The sequence below is a fragment of the Sapajus apella genome, unplaced genomic scaffold, assembly GCF_009761245.1.
Source record: "Sapajus apella isolate SASKATOON/1434 unplaced genomic scaffold, GSC_monkey_1.0 scaffold128, whole genome shotgun sequence".
Taxonomy (NCBI): domain Eukaryota; kingdom Metazoa; phylum Chordata; class Mammalia; order Primates; family Cebidae; genus Sapajus; species Sapajus apella.
The window spans coordinates 1921656-1938951 of record NW_022437068.1 but is presented as its reverse complement, the minus strand read 5'-3'; the positions used below and the strand labels follow the sequence as shown (position 1 = coordinate 1938951).

Below are 17296 nucleotides of genomic sequence, written 5' to 3'. Positions count from 1 at the left end.
AAGATCATAGCCTCATACCACTTCAAGTCCTGTTGACAGGTTCCTAAAGAGCTTTTGGTTGTCAGAGCTTGGCAGATTTTAGAGTCATGGGTAAGGATTGTGGGTGTGGATGTGTCCACGCTCATCCCAGTGCCCAACAGACAGCATCTTCTGCATGGCCAGATGAGTGGCTCTTGTGGGAACTCACAGCAGAGCTTCTCTTGCCACCTTGGCCTACTGCAAGAATGTTCTGGCACAGCAGTACCATGTATACCTCCCCTTTTAAGAACTGGGACTTTTCTTGGTGCAACAGAGCTCAGAGAAAACTAGATATGATTTGGCCAGAGATTGTCAAAACTGCCCTGGTCTTGCAGAAGCTTTTTTTGGATTGACTCAATAGTGAGCATATGTTAAAAATGTAAACTTACAAGGCAGGTTTCTATGAATAAACTACTAATTTTAATGTTTTATCCACAGAAGATTTCATTTTTGAAAATCACCACTCTATGGGTATGTCTCCTTTTTAAGCGCCAATCTAAAACACTGCTCTCCTTTTGATAATGATTCCCATCCTCAGAAAACCCAGATGTACTCTTTCATTCAACAGGTACTTACTAGGTACCACCTAGGTGCACGAGGCTCTGCTTCCAACACCAGCTTTCCATGGGAGCTTCCACCCCAGATCCCGCCTCCAGACCCTTCAGGCACTCTAGTCTAGCGGAAACTTTGCTCTAGATCAATCATCTAACCCAGCTTCCCAACAAAGAGGTGAGAGATTGACAATAGGGAATCTATCAGACTCAATGTTACATCTTTAGTATCTCCCGTGAGGCTCAGCACCCAGGAAGTATTTAATGAATGGAAGAAGGGACAGGTGGATCTGAATCCATCCCTGCAATTTACTAGCAGTGTAGCCTTGGCCAATAACAATCTCTCAAAGCTTCTGTTCCCCTGTGTATACAGTGATGATAAGAAGTACTTTGTAGGGCAATGATAATGATTGAAGCACTTTCACAGCATCACCTGCACTACACACGTGCTTAGTAAGTGGTAAATGAACAACTGGCTGAAGACTCAATAGGTGCTCCAGGGCCTGGGCTAGGGCTAGGTCAGAGACTTACCTTGGCAGTGCAGGTGGCCCTAAGTGGCTCAATTAGTCGGTCCACCCTCTGTAGGACAGGTGCAGGACACAGGGTGGCCAGCCGGGCAAGCATAATGAAGGTCAGCATCTGCCCAGAAGGAAGGAAACAGAATTCTTGGTGAGATGGTGCGGCAGCCAGCCCTGGGAAAGAGCAGAGGCCCACACCCGAAACCTGAAGCCCAAGTCCAGACCACCATGAAGTCCTGCCAGAGTCTCTCCCTCTCTGGGTCTGTTTCCTCGAATGGTGACACTTTCTTTGCCAATTACTCCTCAGGTTGACCTGAGGAGGATCAGATAAGAAGCACCAGGGAGGGAATGGTTCTCAAGCTCAGATGCCTACGGGTCAGGCAGATGCTGGGGATGAGTGAAGGGGGCCGCTGGGGCCTGGGACAGAGCAGGGAGCCCTTGCTGCAGCCACAGTGGCTGCTCGGCTCTAGCCGACTATGGCCAGGTGGGAAAGCAGACATGTGGCTTGGGGCCACTGGATTGTTTTCAAAAGAAATCCCAATTTTCAAGTAAAAAAAAAAAAAATCTCAATTTTTGAATGTTGGCACCTAATTTCAAAACCAAACAAAAACTTTGACACTAACTAAACACGGCTGCAGGCCTGGACTCGGCCTGTAGGAAAAAAATTGTCATCTCTTTTGAAAATGGTCAAGTCTTCACAAAGAAGCCTTGCACAGTATAAAGAATGGCTATCTGAAATCCCCACCCTACCCATCCCCACACCCTGACCCTCCTACACCCCACAGTGGAGGAGGAGGCCCAGCCCACAGCAGCGAGAAGCAGCGGTGCTGGACTCCATGAGCTATGAGTCTTGACTCCTCCACCACCCTGTGTCCTCGAACCAGACAAGACTCCCTGTCTTCCTGTGAACGGGGCGGCGTTCACTCCCTCTCCAAAGGCTCACTTGAAGATAACACAAAGCTATGGGCTCTAGAGCTGTCACACCCACCCTCTTCACCCCAGGGGGTGGCAGCAGAGTGGGCTCCAAGGCTGCACTGGTGCCTAGACCCTGTCCTGCTCTCCTGGAGGGCAGGCACGAGGATATGGCCAGAGTGGACGGAAGAGACTTGCTGGAGCCTGGGAAAAATCCCCACAAGCTGGAGTGTTGGACCAGCCAAGAACTCCTTAATCTGTGTTCTGGGGTCACTAGCGCCCCAAGATGCCTAATACCAGGCATACCTAAATGAGAGAAGCTGAGTACACCCCTCCCACCTGGAGCCTCCTGGGAGCCCTGTGGTGGAAAGTCCTGTTCAGCTCTGTGTGCCCCATCATTTCCTACTAGTTCTCACGGCCTACACTGGAAAACCCAACCCCCTTTCTCAACAAAGACCTTGGGGCTGGAACCCCAGAGAAGTTATGTAGAACTTATGTCATTTCTTTTCTCTTTCTTGGGAGGTGGCAGGAAGCAAGGGTTTAAAGCAGTAATAAAGCCAAGGAAGAGACAGGCAGACTGGAAGTGCAGGAAGAAGTTTGCAGTGGTCGGAGGCACGCCCGCTGCAGGAGGCGCAGCCTGACCACGGGCATCAGATACCTTAACAGGAACATGCACTCCACCCTAGCATGGGTCACAGTGATGCCCCAAGGTGTTCACAGCAGTATTGTCTGTAATAGTGAAAATGTGCAAATAAGCTACATGTGAGTGCAACAGAAATGGGAACTCCTGCAGCTGTGAAATGATGGTGAGGTCTGATATGTATTGAAAAGCAAAGCAAACAACTACATACAGTAAATGTAAGTTAAAAGACTGGGGAAAAAACAGCATGTGTGATGTGATCCCATTTCTAGAAAACAGACCTTGTACACTCGTCTCCGCAGCTTTGAGAGCAGGAACCCCACCTCTCGCACCGACCACGGTGTGTTGGCACCACTCAGCATCAGTTGACTAATGAACGAGGGTCTATGTGCATCATCCCAGGAAACACACTGAGTCTTACAACAGGCCTCTCTGGGTAGGGGAAGCTTTTGGGTGGTTTTGTTTGTTTTTTTAAGACGGAGTCTTGCTCTGTTGCCCAGGCTGAAGTGCAGTAGCACAATCTTGGCTCACTGCAACCTCTGCCTCCCAGGTTCAAGGAATTCCCTGCCTCAGTCTCCTCAGTATCTGGGATTACAGGCACCCGCCACCACACCCAGATAATTTTTGTATTTTTAGTGCAGATGGGGTTTCACCATCTTGGCCAAGCTGGTCTTGAACTCCTGACCTTGTGATCCACCTGCCTCAGCCTCCCAAAGTGCTGGGATGACAGGCATGAGCCACTGTGCCTGGCACTTTTGGAAACAAGTATGAATTGCTTTTGATTACTTTGTATTAGTTTTTGTTATAAAAAGTGACTCAGGCTTACAGTATATATATTTTTTAAGTTGTGGTATGGGGTCAGGCGCAGTGGCTCACGCCTGTTAATCTCAACACTTTGGGAGGCCGAGGTGGGTGGATCACCTGAGGTCAGGAGTTCAAGACCAGCCTGGCCAACATGGTGAAACCCCATCTCTACAAAAATACAAAAATTAGCCAGGCATGGTGGTGCACATCTGTAATCCCAGCTACTCAACATGCTGAGGCAGGAGAATCACTTGAACCCAGGAGGCGGAGGTTGCAGTGAACTGAGATTGCACCAATGTACTCCAGCCAGCCTAGACAATAAAGTGAGACTCCATCTCAAAATTAAAAAAATTCTAAAATAAAGTTGTAGCCTGACAGTTCCTTAAGACATTAAACACAGAATTACCAGATGATCCAAAATTTCACTTCTGGGTAAAGTGAAAAGAACTGAAGGCAAGATTCCAAAGGATACTGGAACACCTATGTTCACAGCGGCGTTACTCGTAATAGCCAGACTGGGAACACCCAAATGTCCAGCGATGGATGAATGGGTAAACAAACTGTGGTCTGTACATACAACAGAAGGAAATTCTGACACATGCTGCAACATGGATGAACCCTGAGGACATCACACTAAGTGAAACAAGTGTGTCACAAAGGCACAAATACCATATGGTTCTACTTACAAGGGCAGAATCCTAGAGTAGTCAAATTCATGGAGAATAGTGTTTAATGGGTGCAGTTTGAATCTGGGAAGGAGAAAGTTCTAAGATGGACAGTGGTGACAGCTGCACAGCAGTGTGAATGTGCTTAATGCCACTGCGCTGTGCACTTAAACATAGTGAGGATGGAGGACGGGTGCGGCGGCTAACACCTATAATCCCAGCACTTTGGAAGGCTGAGGTGGATGGATCACAAAGTCAGGAGATCGAGACCATCCTGGCTAACACAGTGAAATGCCGTCTCTACTAAAAACACAAAAAAATTAGCCAGGCATCGTGGCATGTGCCTGTAGTCCTAGCTACTCAGAAGGCTGAGGCAGAAGCAGGAGAATCGCTTGACCCCAGGAGGCGGAGGTTGCAGTGAGCCAAGATCACACCACTGCACTCCAGGCTGGGTGCCAAAGCAAGACTCTGTCTCCCAAAAAAAAAAAAAAAAAGTGAAGACGGGGTCTGTTGCAGTGGCTCATGCCTGTAATCCCAGCACTGTGGGAGGCCGAGGCAGGCAAATTACTTGAGGTCAGGAGTTCGAGACGCGCCTGGCCAACATGGTGAAACCCCATCTCTACTAAAAATACAAAAATAATTAGCCAGGCATGGTGGTGAGTGCCTTTAGTCCCATCTACTAGGGAGGCTAAGGCACGAGGATCACTTGAACCTGGGAGGCAGAGGTTGCAGTGAGCCAAGATTATGCCACTGTACTCCAGCCTGCATGATAGAGCAAGACCCTGTTTCAAAAAAAAAAAAAAGAAAAAGAAAAAATAGTGAAGATGGTAACTTGTGTTATTATTTTGCCACAATTAAAAAGTAATGATTTCTATTGTATATGTGAATAAACTTTAAAATTTCAAAAAAGATATAGAAAGATGTAAAATGAAGAAACCAAAGTATCCCAACTGCCCTGCTGACCCCAGACTCACTCCCTCAGGTAAGAAAATGGCCCTAACTTCTGGAACTAGCTCTTGCCACTCAATAGTGGGGCTTGGAGCTCTTTCAGATCACAACATGAAGAGATGCAGCTTGCTCCTCAATGTCGCTAGCATTCCACAGCTGGAGGTGCCCAGCTGATGGAGCCAGTTATCTACAGATGGACAATTAGGCAGCTGCCAGCTTTCCCAACTCCCAGAGGCTGTGAAGAACAATTTTGTACATAAAACTCAGAACCTGTGTAGGAGTCAGCTCAGAGGCTCTGTGTACGGGTCAAATGGGATGAGATGGAGTTGCTGGGTCAAAAGTTTTGTCCGGGAATTCCCCCCTGCCTTTTTTTTTTTTTTTTTTTTTTTTTTTTTGACAGTCTCACTCTGTTGCCCAGGTTGGAGTATAGTGGTGCAATCTCAGCTCACTGCAGCCTCAACCTCCTGGGCTCAAGCCATCCTCCTGCCTTGGCATCCCAAAGTGCTGGGATTATAGGTATGAGCCACTACACCTGGACATTTTTTTTTTCCAGTTGCTGCCAAACCATCCTCCAAAGAGCTTGCCCAGTGTAGACTCCCACCAAAGGTGTTTGAGGCACTGGTTCCTTTTCTTATCAGAAAACAACAATGCAGCCTTTTTCATTGGGTGCCTGGAGTAGGGAGCAAGGACAAACAAGCATGGGCCCAGTGGTGCCTGACTATCCCTTGGTACAGGGGCACATAGATCTGGCAGGGGGCTTGGTCCTACCCGAATGTCATAGTGATCCTTCAGCCCGTCTTCCACATGGTTCAGGAACTCACAGATATCCAGCTGGCCCAGGCAGCTCTCAAGCAGTGAGTACATGCACTCAAAGGCCGCCTTCCGCACATCCAGCCCATCGTCCACTGTATGTTTAAAGGGCCCCATCTCCACCTGCAGGAGGGAAGGACAACTGAAGGTTGTAGATATGGCCCCACGGTGCAACACCTCTTGCAGTTTCTGCTGCAAACCCCACATCTCTATTCCACACTGCTTGCTGGCCCAAATCATGCCTCAGACTCTCAAGTCTCCATGCCTTTACATAGCCTGCAGTATCCTTTCCCCCAGGTGATCACAGTGGCACTAAGAGTCATTATTGTTATAATTTACTGAGCAGGCACTGTGCCAAGTGCTTGACAGATGACACTTCATTCAAGCATCACAAATGCCATCAGAAGTAAATGTTACTGGCCAGGCATGGTGGCTCATGCCTAAAATCTCAGCACTTTGGGAGGCCAGGGCAGGTGGATCACAAGGTCAGAAGATCAAGATCATCCTGGCTAACACAGTGAAACCCTGTCACTAAAAATACAAAAAATTAGCCAGGCATGGTGGCGTATGCCTGTAGTCCCAGCTACTCGGGAGGCTGACGTAGAAGAATCACTTGAAGCCGGGAGGCAGAGCTTACAGTGAGCTGACATCTCGCCACTGCACTCCAGCCTGGGTGACAGAGCAAGACTCTCACAAAAAAAAAAAAAAAAAAAAAAAGTAAATGTTATTGATCTCGTTTAACAGATGAGGAAACTGAGTTGGGCAGGTTAATAACTGAGTTGAGCAGGTTAATAACTGAGTTGGACAGGTTAACTAAGGATACACTGCTTGTAAGTGGCTGAACTGGAATTTAAAACCCAGGTAGGTTGGACATGGAAACTGTACTCCCAGTAATTTGGGAGGCCGAGGCAGGAGGATCGCTTGTGCCCAGGAATTTGAGACCAGCCTGGGCAACATGGTGAAACCCCACCTCTACAAAAAAAAAAATACAAAAAATTAGCTGGGCATGTAGCCTGTAGTCCCAGCTACTAAAGAGGCTGAGGTGGGAGGTTTGCTGAGCCCAGGAGGTCGAGGCTACAGTGAGCTGTGATTGTGCCACTGCACTCCAGCCTGGGTGACATAGCAAGACCTGTCTCAAAAAACAAAACACCGCCTAGGTCTTTCTGAAGCTTTCAGCCATGAAGCCCTGTTTTAATGGCAAATGCCTTTTTACCCTTCAAAGCCCAGCTTAAAGGGCCCTTCTGGGCTGGGCGCGCAGTGGCTTACGCCTGTAGTCCCAGCACTCTAGGAAACTGAGGCAGGTGGATCACCTGAGGTCAGGAGTTCAAGACCAGCCTGGCCAACATGGTGAAACTTCATGTCTACTAATAATACAAAAATGAGCCAGGCGTGGTGGGAGATGCCTGTAATCCCAGCTACTTGGGAGGCTGAGGCATGAGAATTGCTTGAACCCGGGAGGCAGAGGCTGCAGTGAGCCGAGACTGTGTGCCACTACACTCCAGCCTGGGGATACAGCGAGAGTCTTGTCAAAAAAAAAAAAAGAAAGAAAAATGGTGGGGGTCCTCTGTAGGGAAACCTTTGCAGTCCCTGTAAACAGAGTTGCTTCAGTGTTGCCAACTCAGTGCTGCCAGATGGTTCAGACCTTTCTAGTATACTGTATGATGACTCAGCTTATTAAATCACCTTTAACCTCTGCCCCTTGAATGCTTACTTTACCAGGTAGGCTCCAAGTTAAATGCAGCTGCTCCTTGGTGTATGATGGGAATGTCACATTGTAAGTTGAAGATATGGTAAGTCAGTTTCCAGAGGCAACCCCATCGTAAGGTGAAGAGCCTGCTGAACGCTACTGCTTTTGCACCATCGTAAAGTTGAACCATTATAAGGCAGGGGCTGTCTGTAATCAGCAGAGTGGGCATCTCTCTCCTTTAGGGGCCATGATGACCTCCTTGGTGGTGGAAACCAAATCCGGTCCAACTCTGAGTCCTGGCACTTGGGCTTAGCGCAGATGCTCAATGAGCACCTGCCGAATGTCAACATTTACTGAGCACCGGCTGTGTGCCTGTGGTGGTTCTAAACACTTACAGGACCTCACTCACTGAATCGTTGCAGCAACTCTACGAAGCAGACACAATTAGCACCCTCACGTGCTCACGAGGAGAAACTGAGGCTCCGAGAGGATCAGGTTGCCCTGGCTGGGGTCACACAGCTGGGACTGGGGACAAGACTTGACCCAGGCCATGTGGCCCCAGCACCTGCCCTGATTGATGAAATAATACTGCCCTATCAGTGAGGCATGAGAAGCGGCGTCACCCCCAGCTTCCCCAGGGTCCCCGGTTCTGCTCCGCACCTCTCGGATGAGGTCCCGGCGGATCTTTGTCTCCTGGTAGAGGAGGGGCAGGATGTCATCCAGCAGGTCCCGGACTAGCGAGGGCTTGTTGTGCACGGCCGAGTTGAAGAAAGCCAGAGTTGCACGGCGCACGTTCAGGTCTGGGTCCTGCAGGCTCTCCATGAACTCTCCTGGCAGGAGGACATGAGGGGTGTGGGGACATACAGCCAAAGCACAAAGTCACCTCCCCCACCACCCCAGCCACCTGGTTACTATGCATGTGCAGAACTGGCTGAATGGGGGTAAGCTGGGTGTGGTGAGCATCTACTTTATACCAGGCACAAACAACCCTTCAAAGGCCAGATGAAAATGTGGGTTTGAGGCTGACCTGGCTTCCATGCCAGCTCTACCAACTAACTGTGGAACCTTGAACACCCCAATGTCCTCATCTGTAAAATGGTAGTCATAAGAGAACCTATGCTATAGGACTGCTTTTAGAATTAAAAATGTGGTGCCTCAGCATTATCTTGGAAAAAAAAATTTAACATGGTAACGTACTAAAAGTACACAGCAGAGTGCCTGGCACACAGAGCATGGACTCTGTGAATGTTAACTTGGTATTACCGGTGAGGGTCCTGAATATCAGAGAGGTCGAGAAATTTACACGGCGTCGCCAGCACTTCTCAGGATGCTCCTTTTTGTACAGTGCTATGATTCGTTTTTGAGACGGAGTCTCACTCTGTTGCCCAGGCTGTAGTGCAGTGGCACAACCTCGGCTCACTGCAACCTCCACCTCTCAGGTTCAAGCGATTCTCCTGCCTCAGCCTCCCAAGTACCTGGGATTACAGGTGTGCGCCACCATGCCCGGGTAATTTTTGTATTTTTAATAAAGACAGGGTTTCACCACGTTGGCCAGGCTGGTCTCAAACTCCTGACTTTAAGTGATCTATCCACCTTGGCCACCCAAAATGCTGGGATTACAGGCATGAGCCACTGTGCCCAGACTTGTACAGTGCTATGATTTGAATGTCCCCACCAAAACTCATGCTGAAACTCAGTTGCCATGGTAATTAGTATTGAGAGGTGACTAGGTCATGAGGGTGAAGCCCCAAGGCATGGATTAATGCCTGCACTACAGGAGTGGGTCAGGGATCATGGGAGGAAGCTCCTGTTAAGGAGAAGCTCAGCCCCCATCTCGTCTCTCTGTCTCCCATGTTCACTCTGCCCTTCCACAATGGGGTGGCCCTCACCAGATGCTGGTGCCATGTTCTCGGATCTCCCAGACTCCAAAACTGTGAGGAATGAATTTCTCCTCTTTATTAATTACCCAATCTGTAGTATTCTGTTATAGTAGCAGAAAAGGGACTATGATATAGAGTTTAAACTTAAAATAATTTTTTTTTTTTTTAACAGATGGAGTCTCACTATGTTGCCCAGGCTGGTCTCAAATTCCTGGACTCAAGTGATCCTCCTGCCTCAGCCTCACAAAATGCTGGGATTATAGGCATGAGCCACTATGCCTGGCCATCATAGTTTAAACATTTTAGAATTGTTAATGTTTTACATACTTAATAAAGAAATATAATCAAGGATAGGGAATCCCTGAAAATAAAACCAAAAGGCAAAAAACTGTACTTATTTGTTATTTTTTGTTCTGAGACAAAGTCTCGATTTGTTGCCTAGGCTGGAGTGCAGTGGCACAATCTTGGCTCACTGCAACCTCCGCCTCCCGGGTTTAAGCGATGCAGCCTCCCAGGTAGCTGGGATTACATGTGTGTGCCACCACGCCCAGCTAATTTTTGTATTTTTTGGTAGAGATGGGGTTTTGCCAGGCTAGTCTCGAACTCCTGACCTCAAGTGATCCTCCCACCTCAGCCTCCCAAAGTGCTGTGATTGCAGACATGAACCACCATGCCTGTCCTCAAAAACAAAACAAAAACTGTATTTAAAATGATCCACATAACCACCCAGGTTATGAAGGAGAAAACAACCCAAGCCACTTCCAGGGTATTTTGACTGGATGCCCTCTAGCGAATGACAAAAAACTAGACATGAACGTTAATTTTCACAGAGAAAAGAGTCCGCAATTCTCAGACCACTTTCTGTGTATTTCAGGATTAAGAAAATAAATGTCTTGTAGATAACGGGAGCTGAGTTTCTCGCTGTGAGAGAAAGGAGTTACAGGTATGGAAAGGGGGCTCGAGTGCAACAGGAAGCAGCTATGAACTCAAGGTTTTCAAGATAGGTGGGTAGGTAGGGAGAAGAGGGAAAGGAAGAGGCAGGGAGGGAAGGAGAGAGGGAAAACGATGTACATGAATGTGCATCTGGAAGCACATGTGTACACATGGCATTTGTGTCTCTGCGTATAGACATATATTTCCTAGTTCTGTCTGCTGAGAGGGCCTAGAAGCAATGATGCCCCAATAGCAACAGGCACATCTAGTGTGTCCAGATCTTGGATTCTAAATACCATTCTCCACTAAAAGGAATCAGGACTCCTTGGAGAAATGGCTGATTCCAGGACTTGGGCAGGGTAGGTTTGGGATGAATCTGGAGCATCTCATTATGCCAAAAGCAAGGATACACAGAGAATAATGGAGGCTGGGTGCGGGGGCGCACGCCTGGAATCCCAACACTTTGGGAGGCCAAGGTGGGTGGATCAGTTAAGCCCAGGAGTTCAAGACCAGCCCGGGCAACAGCAAAACCTTGTTTCTGTAAACAATTTTAAAAATCAGCCAGGTGAGGTGGCGCACACCTGTAGTCCCAGCTACTTGGGAGGCTCAAGTGGGAGGACTGCTTGAGCCTGGGAGGCAAGGGTTGCAGTTAGGTATGATTGTGCCACTGCCTTTCAGCCTGGGTGACAGAGTGAGACTCTGTCTCTCAAAAAAAATGACGGAAACATGTCACTAGAAAATAGAAACCAGCTTCAAGGGCTCCCAATGGCTAAATCTGAGATAATCTTGAGCATCAAAATTAAATAAAAGAGTAATAGGTTATAACCCATGGAATGAAGGGGAAGAAGCCATGAGTCTCTAATGACAAATAAATTGATGAATAAATAAATGGGAGAGAAGAAAAAGTTCTTCCTCACAGTAGAATGCAAGCTTATAACTATGGAAAGAACAATGGAACTAGAAAGTCACCATTTGGCAAATATCACAGTCATCATTGATTCAGGCAAGAAACAGCCATGATGTTAAACCTAATGGGCAAAAAAACTGATGAGAACAAGCACGTTTATATAAAACACTTATTTCATGTACTCAAAACTTCATATTCGTTCCAAAGGAAAGAAGTGACTTTAGAGTAGAGAGAAACCCTGGCAGTATCCACCTGAACTGTGTGATGAAAGTCACCATCGCCAGCCAGGGAACAAGCCGCCTTCACGTGCCCCTGGTGCGACGCACTGGGAAGGGCAGGAAGGCTCCTAGCAGAGCAGGATGCAAGCTCAGAGCCGGCGCTGCTTCTAGGCCCCTTTCAATGGTGCTGCACTGGCTCCGAGGTTCCATGTTCTCTGTGAGAACACAGCTGTGGGGAACTGGCAAGACCCAAGTTCACATCCCTACTCTGAGAGTTAGTTTCCTCATCTGTAAAATGGGCCAGTGCTACACACCATTCAGGGGGCTGTGAGGATCCACTGTGAGGAGGTATATTAAAGGGCCAAGTGTGGTGCCTGATACACAGCGAGAACTCAAAAACCAGTTCAAACGCTCTAAAGTAAACCAGAACCCCTAGGTGAAGGTCACTGGTGGTGTCAGCCAAGGGCAGCTCCATCATGGTGGAGGAAATGAGGCCGGGGGAGGGGGGTGGGCACTGCCCACTGCATTAGGGCAAGGGATGAAGTTGCTGCTGATGAAGTTGCTGCTGCTACAGCTTCTGCACATGTTCTCCAGTGCAGAATGTGGTCTGACCCCTTGGTCCCAAATAACAGGCCCCTGGCAGATGGGATTTTTCAGCAGCCCCATTTTTTTTTTTTGAGACGGAGTTTCACTCTTGTCGCCCAGAGTAGAGTGCAATCATGCAATCACAGCTGACTGCAACCTCTGCCTCTGGGGTTCAAGCGATTCTCGTGCCTAAGCCTCTCAAGTAGCTGGGATTTCAGGCACCTGCCACCACGCCCAGCTAATTTTTATATTTTTAGTAAAGATGGGTTTTCACCATGGTGGCCAGGCTGGTCCTGAACTCCTGACCTAAGGCGATCCACCTGCCTTGGCCTCCCAAAGTGCTGGATTACCAGTGTGAGCCACCCCACCTGATCCAGTACCCCCATTTTATAGCTGAGGATGAGAAGACCTGTTCACACTCACAGCCAGGGAATGGCAGGGCCAGGATTCGAACCTGAGGCTGGTGAGCTCTACTGGGCTGCCTGCCTAGATGTGGACCTAGACCCCAGTGCAGCCCAGGCTGCAGACTTCAAGCTCTGAAGGCGTGAGGGCTCTGCCTTCCTAGGAAAAACCCGGTAGTCCTGCTGAGCCCCAGAGGGAGGTCTCAGTTCCTCTCCTGCCAGTGAAGGCTCCTCAGGCCAGAAGTCCCCTCGGACAGAAGGCCATCTGGGGGGGGGGCTGCTCTTCCCTGCGCCACTTTGGGGCCCACAAAAGCTAAGGCATGTGAGAGGCTGGTGGTTTTCCATTCCCAAGAATCTGTGTGTTTATGAAGCATCTTCTTCCTCAGTAGCCCACGGGCCTCCAGGACAACTCTAGAAGATGCGGATAATAAACGTTTCTCACGCCCATTTGGCAGATGAGGAAAGCGAGGATTAGAGGTGCGATGGGGCATGCCAGGCCCACCTGTGATTCAGTGGCAGTAGAAAGGCAGGGATATGAACCCAGGCCTTTTAACTGGAGGCCAGGCCCCACTGCCCATCTTGGGCACGTCTCCCACTGCCCTTGGCTTTTGGGTAGGAAACATTAGCCCAGGCTCAAGGACTGGGTGTGGGCACTCAATAAGGCGGAGGGGCAGGAGGGAGGTGCTCACCAATGAAGCTCTTCAGCAGGGAGTCAATGGGATGGGGCTGGTCCGAGATAAGGAACTTGACCGCTGTGATGACAGTGCTCCGGGTGTGGGGCCGACCTGCAGGACAAGAAGAGGTGACTCGGTGAGGGGCAGGGGCCAATCCTGGATGCTCACATGTCAGAAGGCGCTGAGGTTCCTCCCCCTGTCTCCCTGGAAGACAGAAGTGTACCCTCTCCCCATCTCTGGGAAAGCAGATTCTACCATTTCCCTTGGCAGCCTTGAATCTCCCCTCAATTCTTCCTGAGGCAGCTCCAACAGTAAGGCTGCCCGTGCTCAGGTAACCACACCACAGGCTACAAACGGAACCAGTAACCAAGACAGGAACTGCTCCAACAGAAACCTTCCCTCAGGCCTTGGGACTGCCTGAGATTTTTCAGACATGTTATCTCAATTAGTCCTAATAATGATCCTATTAATTAATAAATATAGTGAGAAAATGCCGTTAAAATCACCAATAAAAATCATCCCTTTGTCACGTGAGGAAAGAGACTCAGAGAGGGTAAGTTCATTTCTAAGGCCACACAGCAGATCCAGAATTCCTGGCTGGGCCCCTCTTCCTGGGCCTGTGTTTTAGCTGGCAGCCAGGGGGACCTAACAGAACTAAGATCATCTCCAAGCTCGGTCATGGAGAGCTCGCTTATTAGTTCCTTTCTGAGTAGAGGGGCAGAATAAAGAGGGGGGGTACATTCCCTTAATGAAGGAAATAAATGGGCCGACACTCCACCTGCCTCTGAATCTCTCCTCAGTGACTCACCCCTCGTGCCCCACACACAACCCCCAGCACACTGCCATGAGCGGGCTAAGGTGTTTCCACCACACAGGCCTTACGTTCAGCCTCGAGGGAAAGTTTACAGTCTGGTGCTAAGGCATGAATGAATGGGAGGGTTGCTGAATTGAGAATTTTAGTTTTTTCCTCTTTCACTTGCCAGCCTGACTGGTTCCCAGGAAGATGTGGGGGGTGCTGATGAAAACGCAATAGAAAAAGATTAAGTGAACTGGAAACAAGAACAAGGCCAAGGACAACTGAAGGCAGGGAGGTGAGAAGGAGACCAGGAAGAGGACCTACAGAGCATCACCGAGGAAGTCCCAGGAACCTGCTAGAAGCAGGCCACACATCTGGCTCTAAGATTCCAAGCAACTGGTGGTAAAAAGGAAACGTGACCGGGTAGCTGATTCAACAGAGTGTGTGGGACAGAAACAAACAGGTGTTTAGGCAAAGCAGGGCTCCTCCATATCTTAAGACTCGTCTCTCAAGGCTCTTTGTGTGATGCAATAGTGTCCTCAACAGTGTTCTTCCATCCACCGTCATGGACCAGACAACTGCTTCTTATGAACTCAGCATCCAGAAGGCCTTAACTGAAATCACTAATATAACTAGTAACAACAGCAGCTCTCTATTTACTCAACATTAGTTACCGTAGGTACCACACAGCGTACCAAGCACTGTACCTGTGTTCTGTCTACCAGAACATTCACTGGTCCTATAAGGGGCCATCTGCCCAGCTCGAAGCCCATTGGCCTTTCATTCTGGGGGCTCTCACTTTCCCAGGAGTCCCATGACCCCACCTGCCTGCTTTCCACCTCCTGGAGCTAAGATACCTGGTGTGCCAAAACATGACATGACATGCCAAAACATGACAAGCCAAAACGCCTGCCTCTCCTGGTTCTTGCTCAGCCGTCTCCAAGCCCCAGGGGCATGTCAGCCTGTCCCAGTCTACACTGACATCTGCTCTTGACTCAAGCTAGCCCCAAAGAGCTGACCCTCTGCACACTGCAGTCTATGGCTACTCAGAAAACTGCTTTTGTTGACCTCTGTGTGGAGCACTAAGCTACTGTCCACATCAATGACTACGAAGTTGTGATCATGAGACTTTTTTTTTTAGTAGAGGTAGGATCTCACCGTATTGCCAAGGCTGGTCTCAAACTCCTGGGCTCTAGTGATCCACCCACTTCAGCCTCCCTAAGTGCTGGGATTACAGACATAAGCCACCATGCCCAGCCAATATCATGAAATTTTTAAGTGTATTTGTTGTAGGAACTTATCAAGAACTCTGTCCCTTCTATCCCACAGGTTCCCAAAGGAGAAAGCTATTAAGTCTCAGGTATCACTGTGTGTTCCTCTGTGGCTTCCTTGCCTCTGTCACATAGATACTGTGACTATTGTACCCAATGACTTGAAATAGCTCACTCTTCCCCAGCTGCTTAGATGCTCAGTGGCAAACTGCCCACCTCCGAGCTGGGCTGCCTTGCCCACGCCTGTGTGCCTACCTGCAGCAAGCTGCTTCCGGAAGCGGGGCAGAAAGAACGGAGGGTTCACAAGGACCAGCTTCCCAATGCACTCGGCCACCACCCCCCGGGTGCCTTCCTCAGCACTCTCGCAGCGCTGGAACAGCAGGGCCCAGATGTCCTCGGCGTAGGGCTTCAGGCTGTCAGGCTGGGCGGACCCCAGGGCCTCCCTGAGTGAGTGCAGCAGCAGGTACTGTCGTCGGGGCTCAGCCTCAATCTGCTCCAGCAGGAAGGGCAGGAAGTCAGGCAGGCTGCCAGCACCCACGCGGCCCAGTGCATAGGAGGCTGCAGCCCTCACGTCCTCACTGGGTGACCCCAAGGCTTCCAGGAGCACTGCCTTCAGCTCCCGCTGGGGGCCTGGCCCAGCCACCTGACCCACCTCGGCCAGCGACAGGAAAGCCAGGACCTTAACCCCCGTGCTGGAGTGGGGTGACCTGGCATCACAAACTAGGCGGTTGGCTGTGCTTGCCGCCTCTTGGGGACAGGCAGCTGAGAGGGCTGCCACACACCGGGCCAGTGAGTGGAATACCTGCTTGTGCAGGCCTGGCCCACCATCCACAGCCTGGTCATAAACAGGCGCAGTGAGCAGGCTGATGAGTTTGGCATAGTCCACACACGGGGGACGGGTCCCCACCAGGGCCTGCAGGAAACCTTCAGTGGCTGCCAGTACCCCAGCTGGTAATAGGGGCGAACACAGCAGCCGCAGCAGCTCTGAGAGCACAGGGCCGCTGACCTCCACCAAAGAGGCCGGCTGGGCCTGGGTCACCGTGGCAAGAAAGTCCACAGCCAGCTGGGCCACATGCATGTCACTCTCATTGACCAGGGCAGGCAGCTCAGCCAGCACGGCCTGCACAGCAGATGGTGGGAGGCTGAGGCCCTGGTTCTGGGCCAGGGCATCCAGGGCTGCCAGCGTGGCCAGCCGCAAAGCCCGCTGGTTCTTACGCAGGAATGAGGCCAGAATGGGCAGTGCCTCAGCCAGGATGGGCTTCAGGTCAAGCCGCAGTGGGGATACGGCCACCAGCGTCAGCGCCTTGACGGCGGGCAGCCGGGTGATCTCATTCCGCAGGCGGTCCAGGAGGAGCAGTAATGTGGGCTCCAGGTCATCCCCAAGCCAGTCACCCAGGTGGCCTACAAGATGGCCCATGCAGAAGATGGCCCGCTCCTTCACCTCCTGGTCCAGGTCAGTGGCACGGAGTCGTGCCAGGGTGGCCGCAGACATCTCTCCAATATATGGCTCAGGATCCAGCGTCCGAGGCCTGTCCAGCGGCCACAGGGCCCGCACCAGCTCCTGTAGCACCAGCAGGGCCTCAGCTGCAATCTTGTAGAAAGGGTCGGCCACGCAGGCTATCACAGGTGGCAGGAGGGTGGGCAGGTGTGGGTGGAAGGCCTCAGCTGGCTCAGTGCCCAGCAGCCCCTGCAGGAAGGCCAGGGCATCCATCCGGATGGTGGAGGAGCTGGAGCGGTCAGCGAGTGAGAAGACGATGCCTGCAGTGTGAGTGCAAGGGTTACGAGGCCACCAACTCTGATGCAACACGTCCCTCCCTGGAAGCAAGGCTGGGGTACCTACAGGTGCCTGAGCCGAACTGAAGCACCTAAACCTTCTGCAGAAGTTTCCAAGAAGTCAGCACTGACCAGTGGCCAGGGCTGAGGAAAACATGGCCAGGGAACTCACTGGAACCAGGCTTGTTCTCACTGCTGGTAGTGGGAGGCCAACGGAGACTCTTGATCAGGGACTGAGCCTGGGACTGGGTCCCAGACTCTCTCAGGAATTGGGGGCTCAACTCAGGGGTGGGGTCTGGGTTCTG

At 50.4% G+C, this 17296-nt stretch overlaps 1 protein-coding gene across 2 annotated transcripts in view; it reads right to left on the bottom strand.

The window, feature by feature from the left end:
• The window catches only part of CAND2 (cullin associated and neddylation dissociated 2 (putative)), a 40402-nt gene that overhangs the window by 3526 nt on the left and 19580 nt on the right, over positions 1–17296 (bottom strand). Inside the window, exons 10-14 of one of the 2 annotated variants that reach the window (XM_032262292.1) lie at positions 15474–16976; positions 13167–13262; positions 8214–8383; positions 5825–5989; positions 1101–1208 (exon numbers count right to left, since the gene is read on the bottom strand). In XM_032262292.1, coding sequence (XP_032118183.1) covers positions 1101–1208; positions 5825–5989; positions 8214–8383; positions 13167–13262; positions 15474–16976 — 2042 coding nt within the window. The other variant, XM_032262293.1, reaches the window with a different exon arrangement.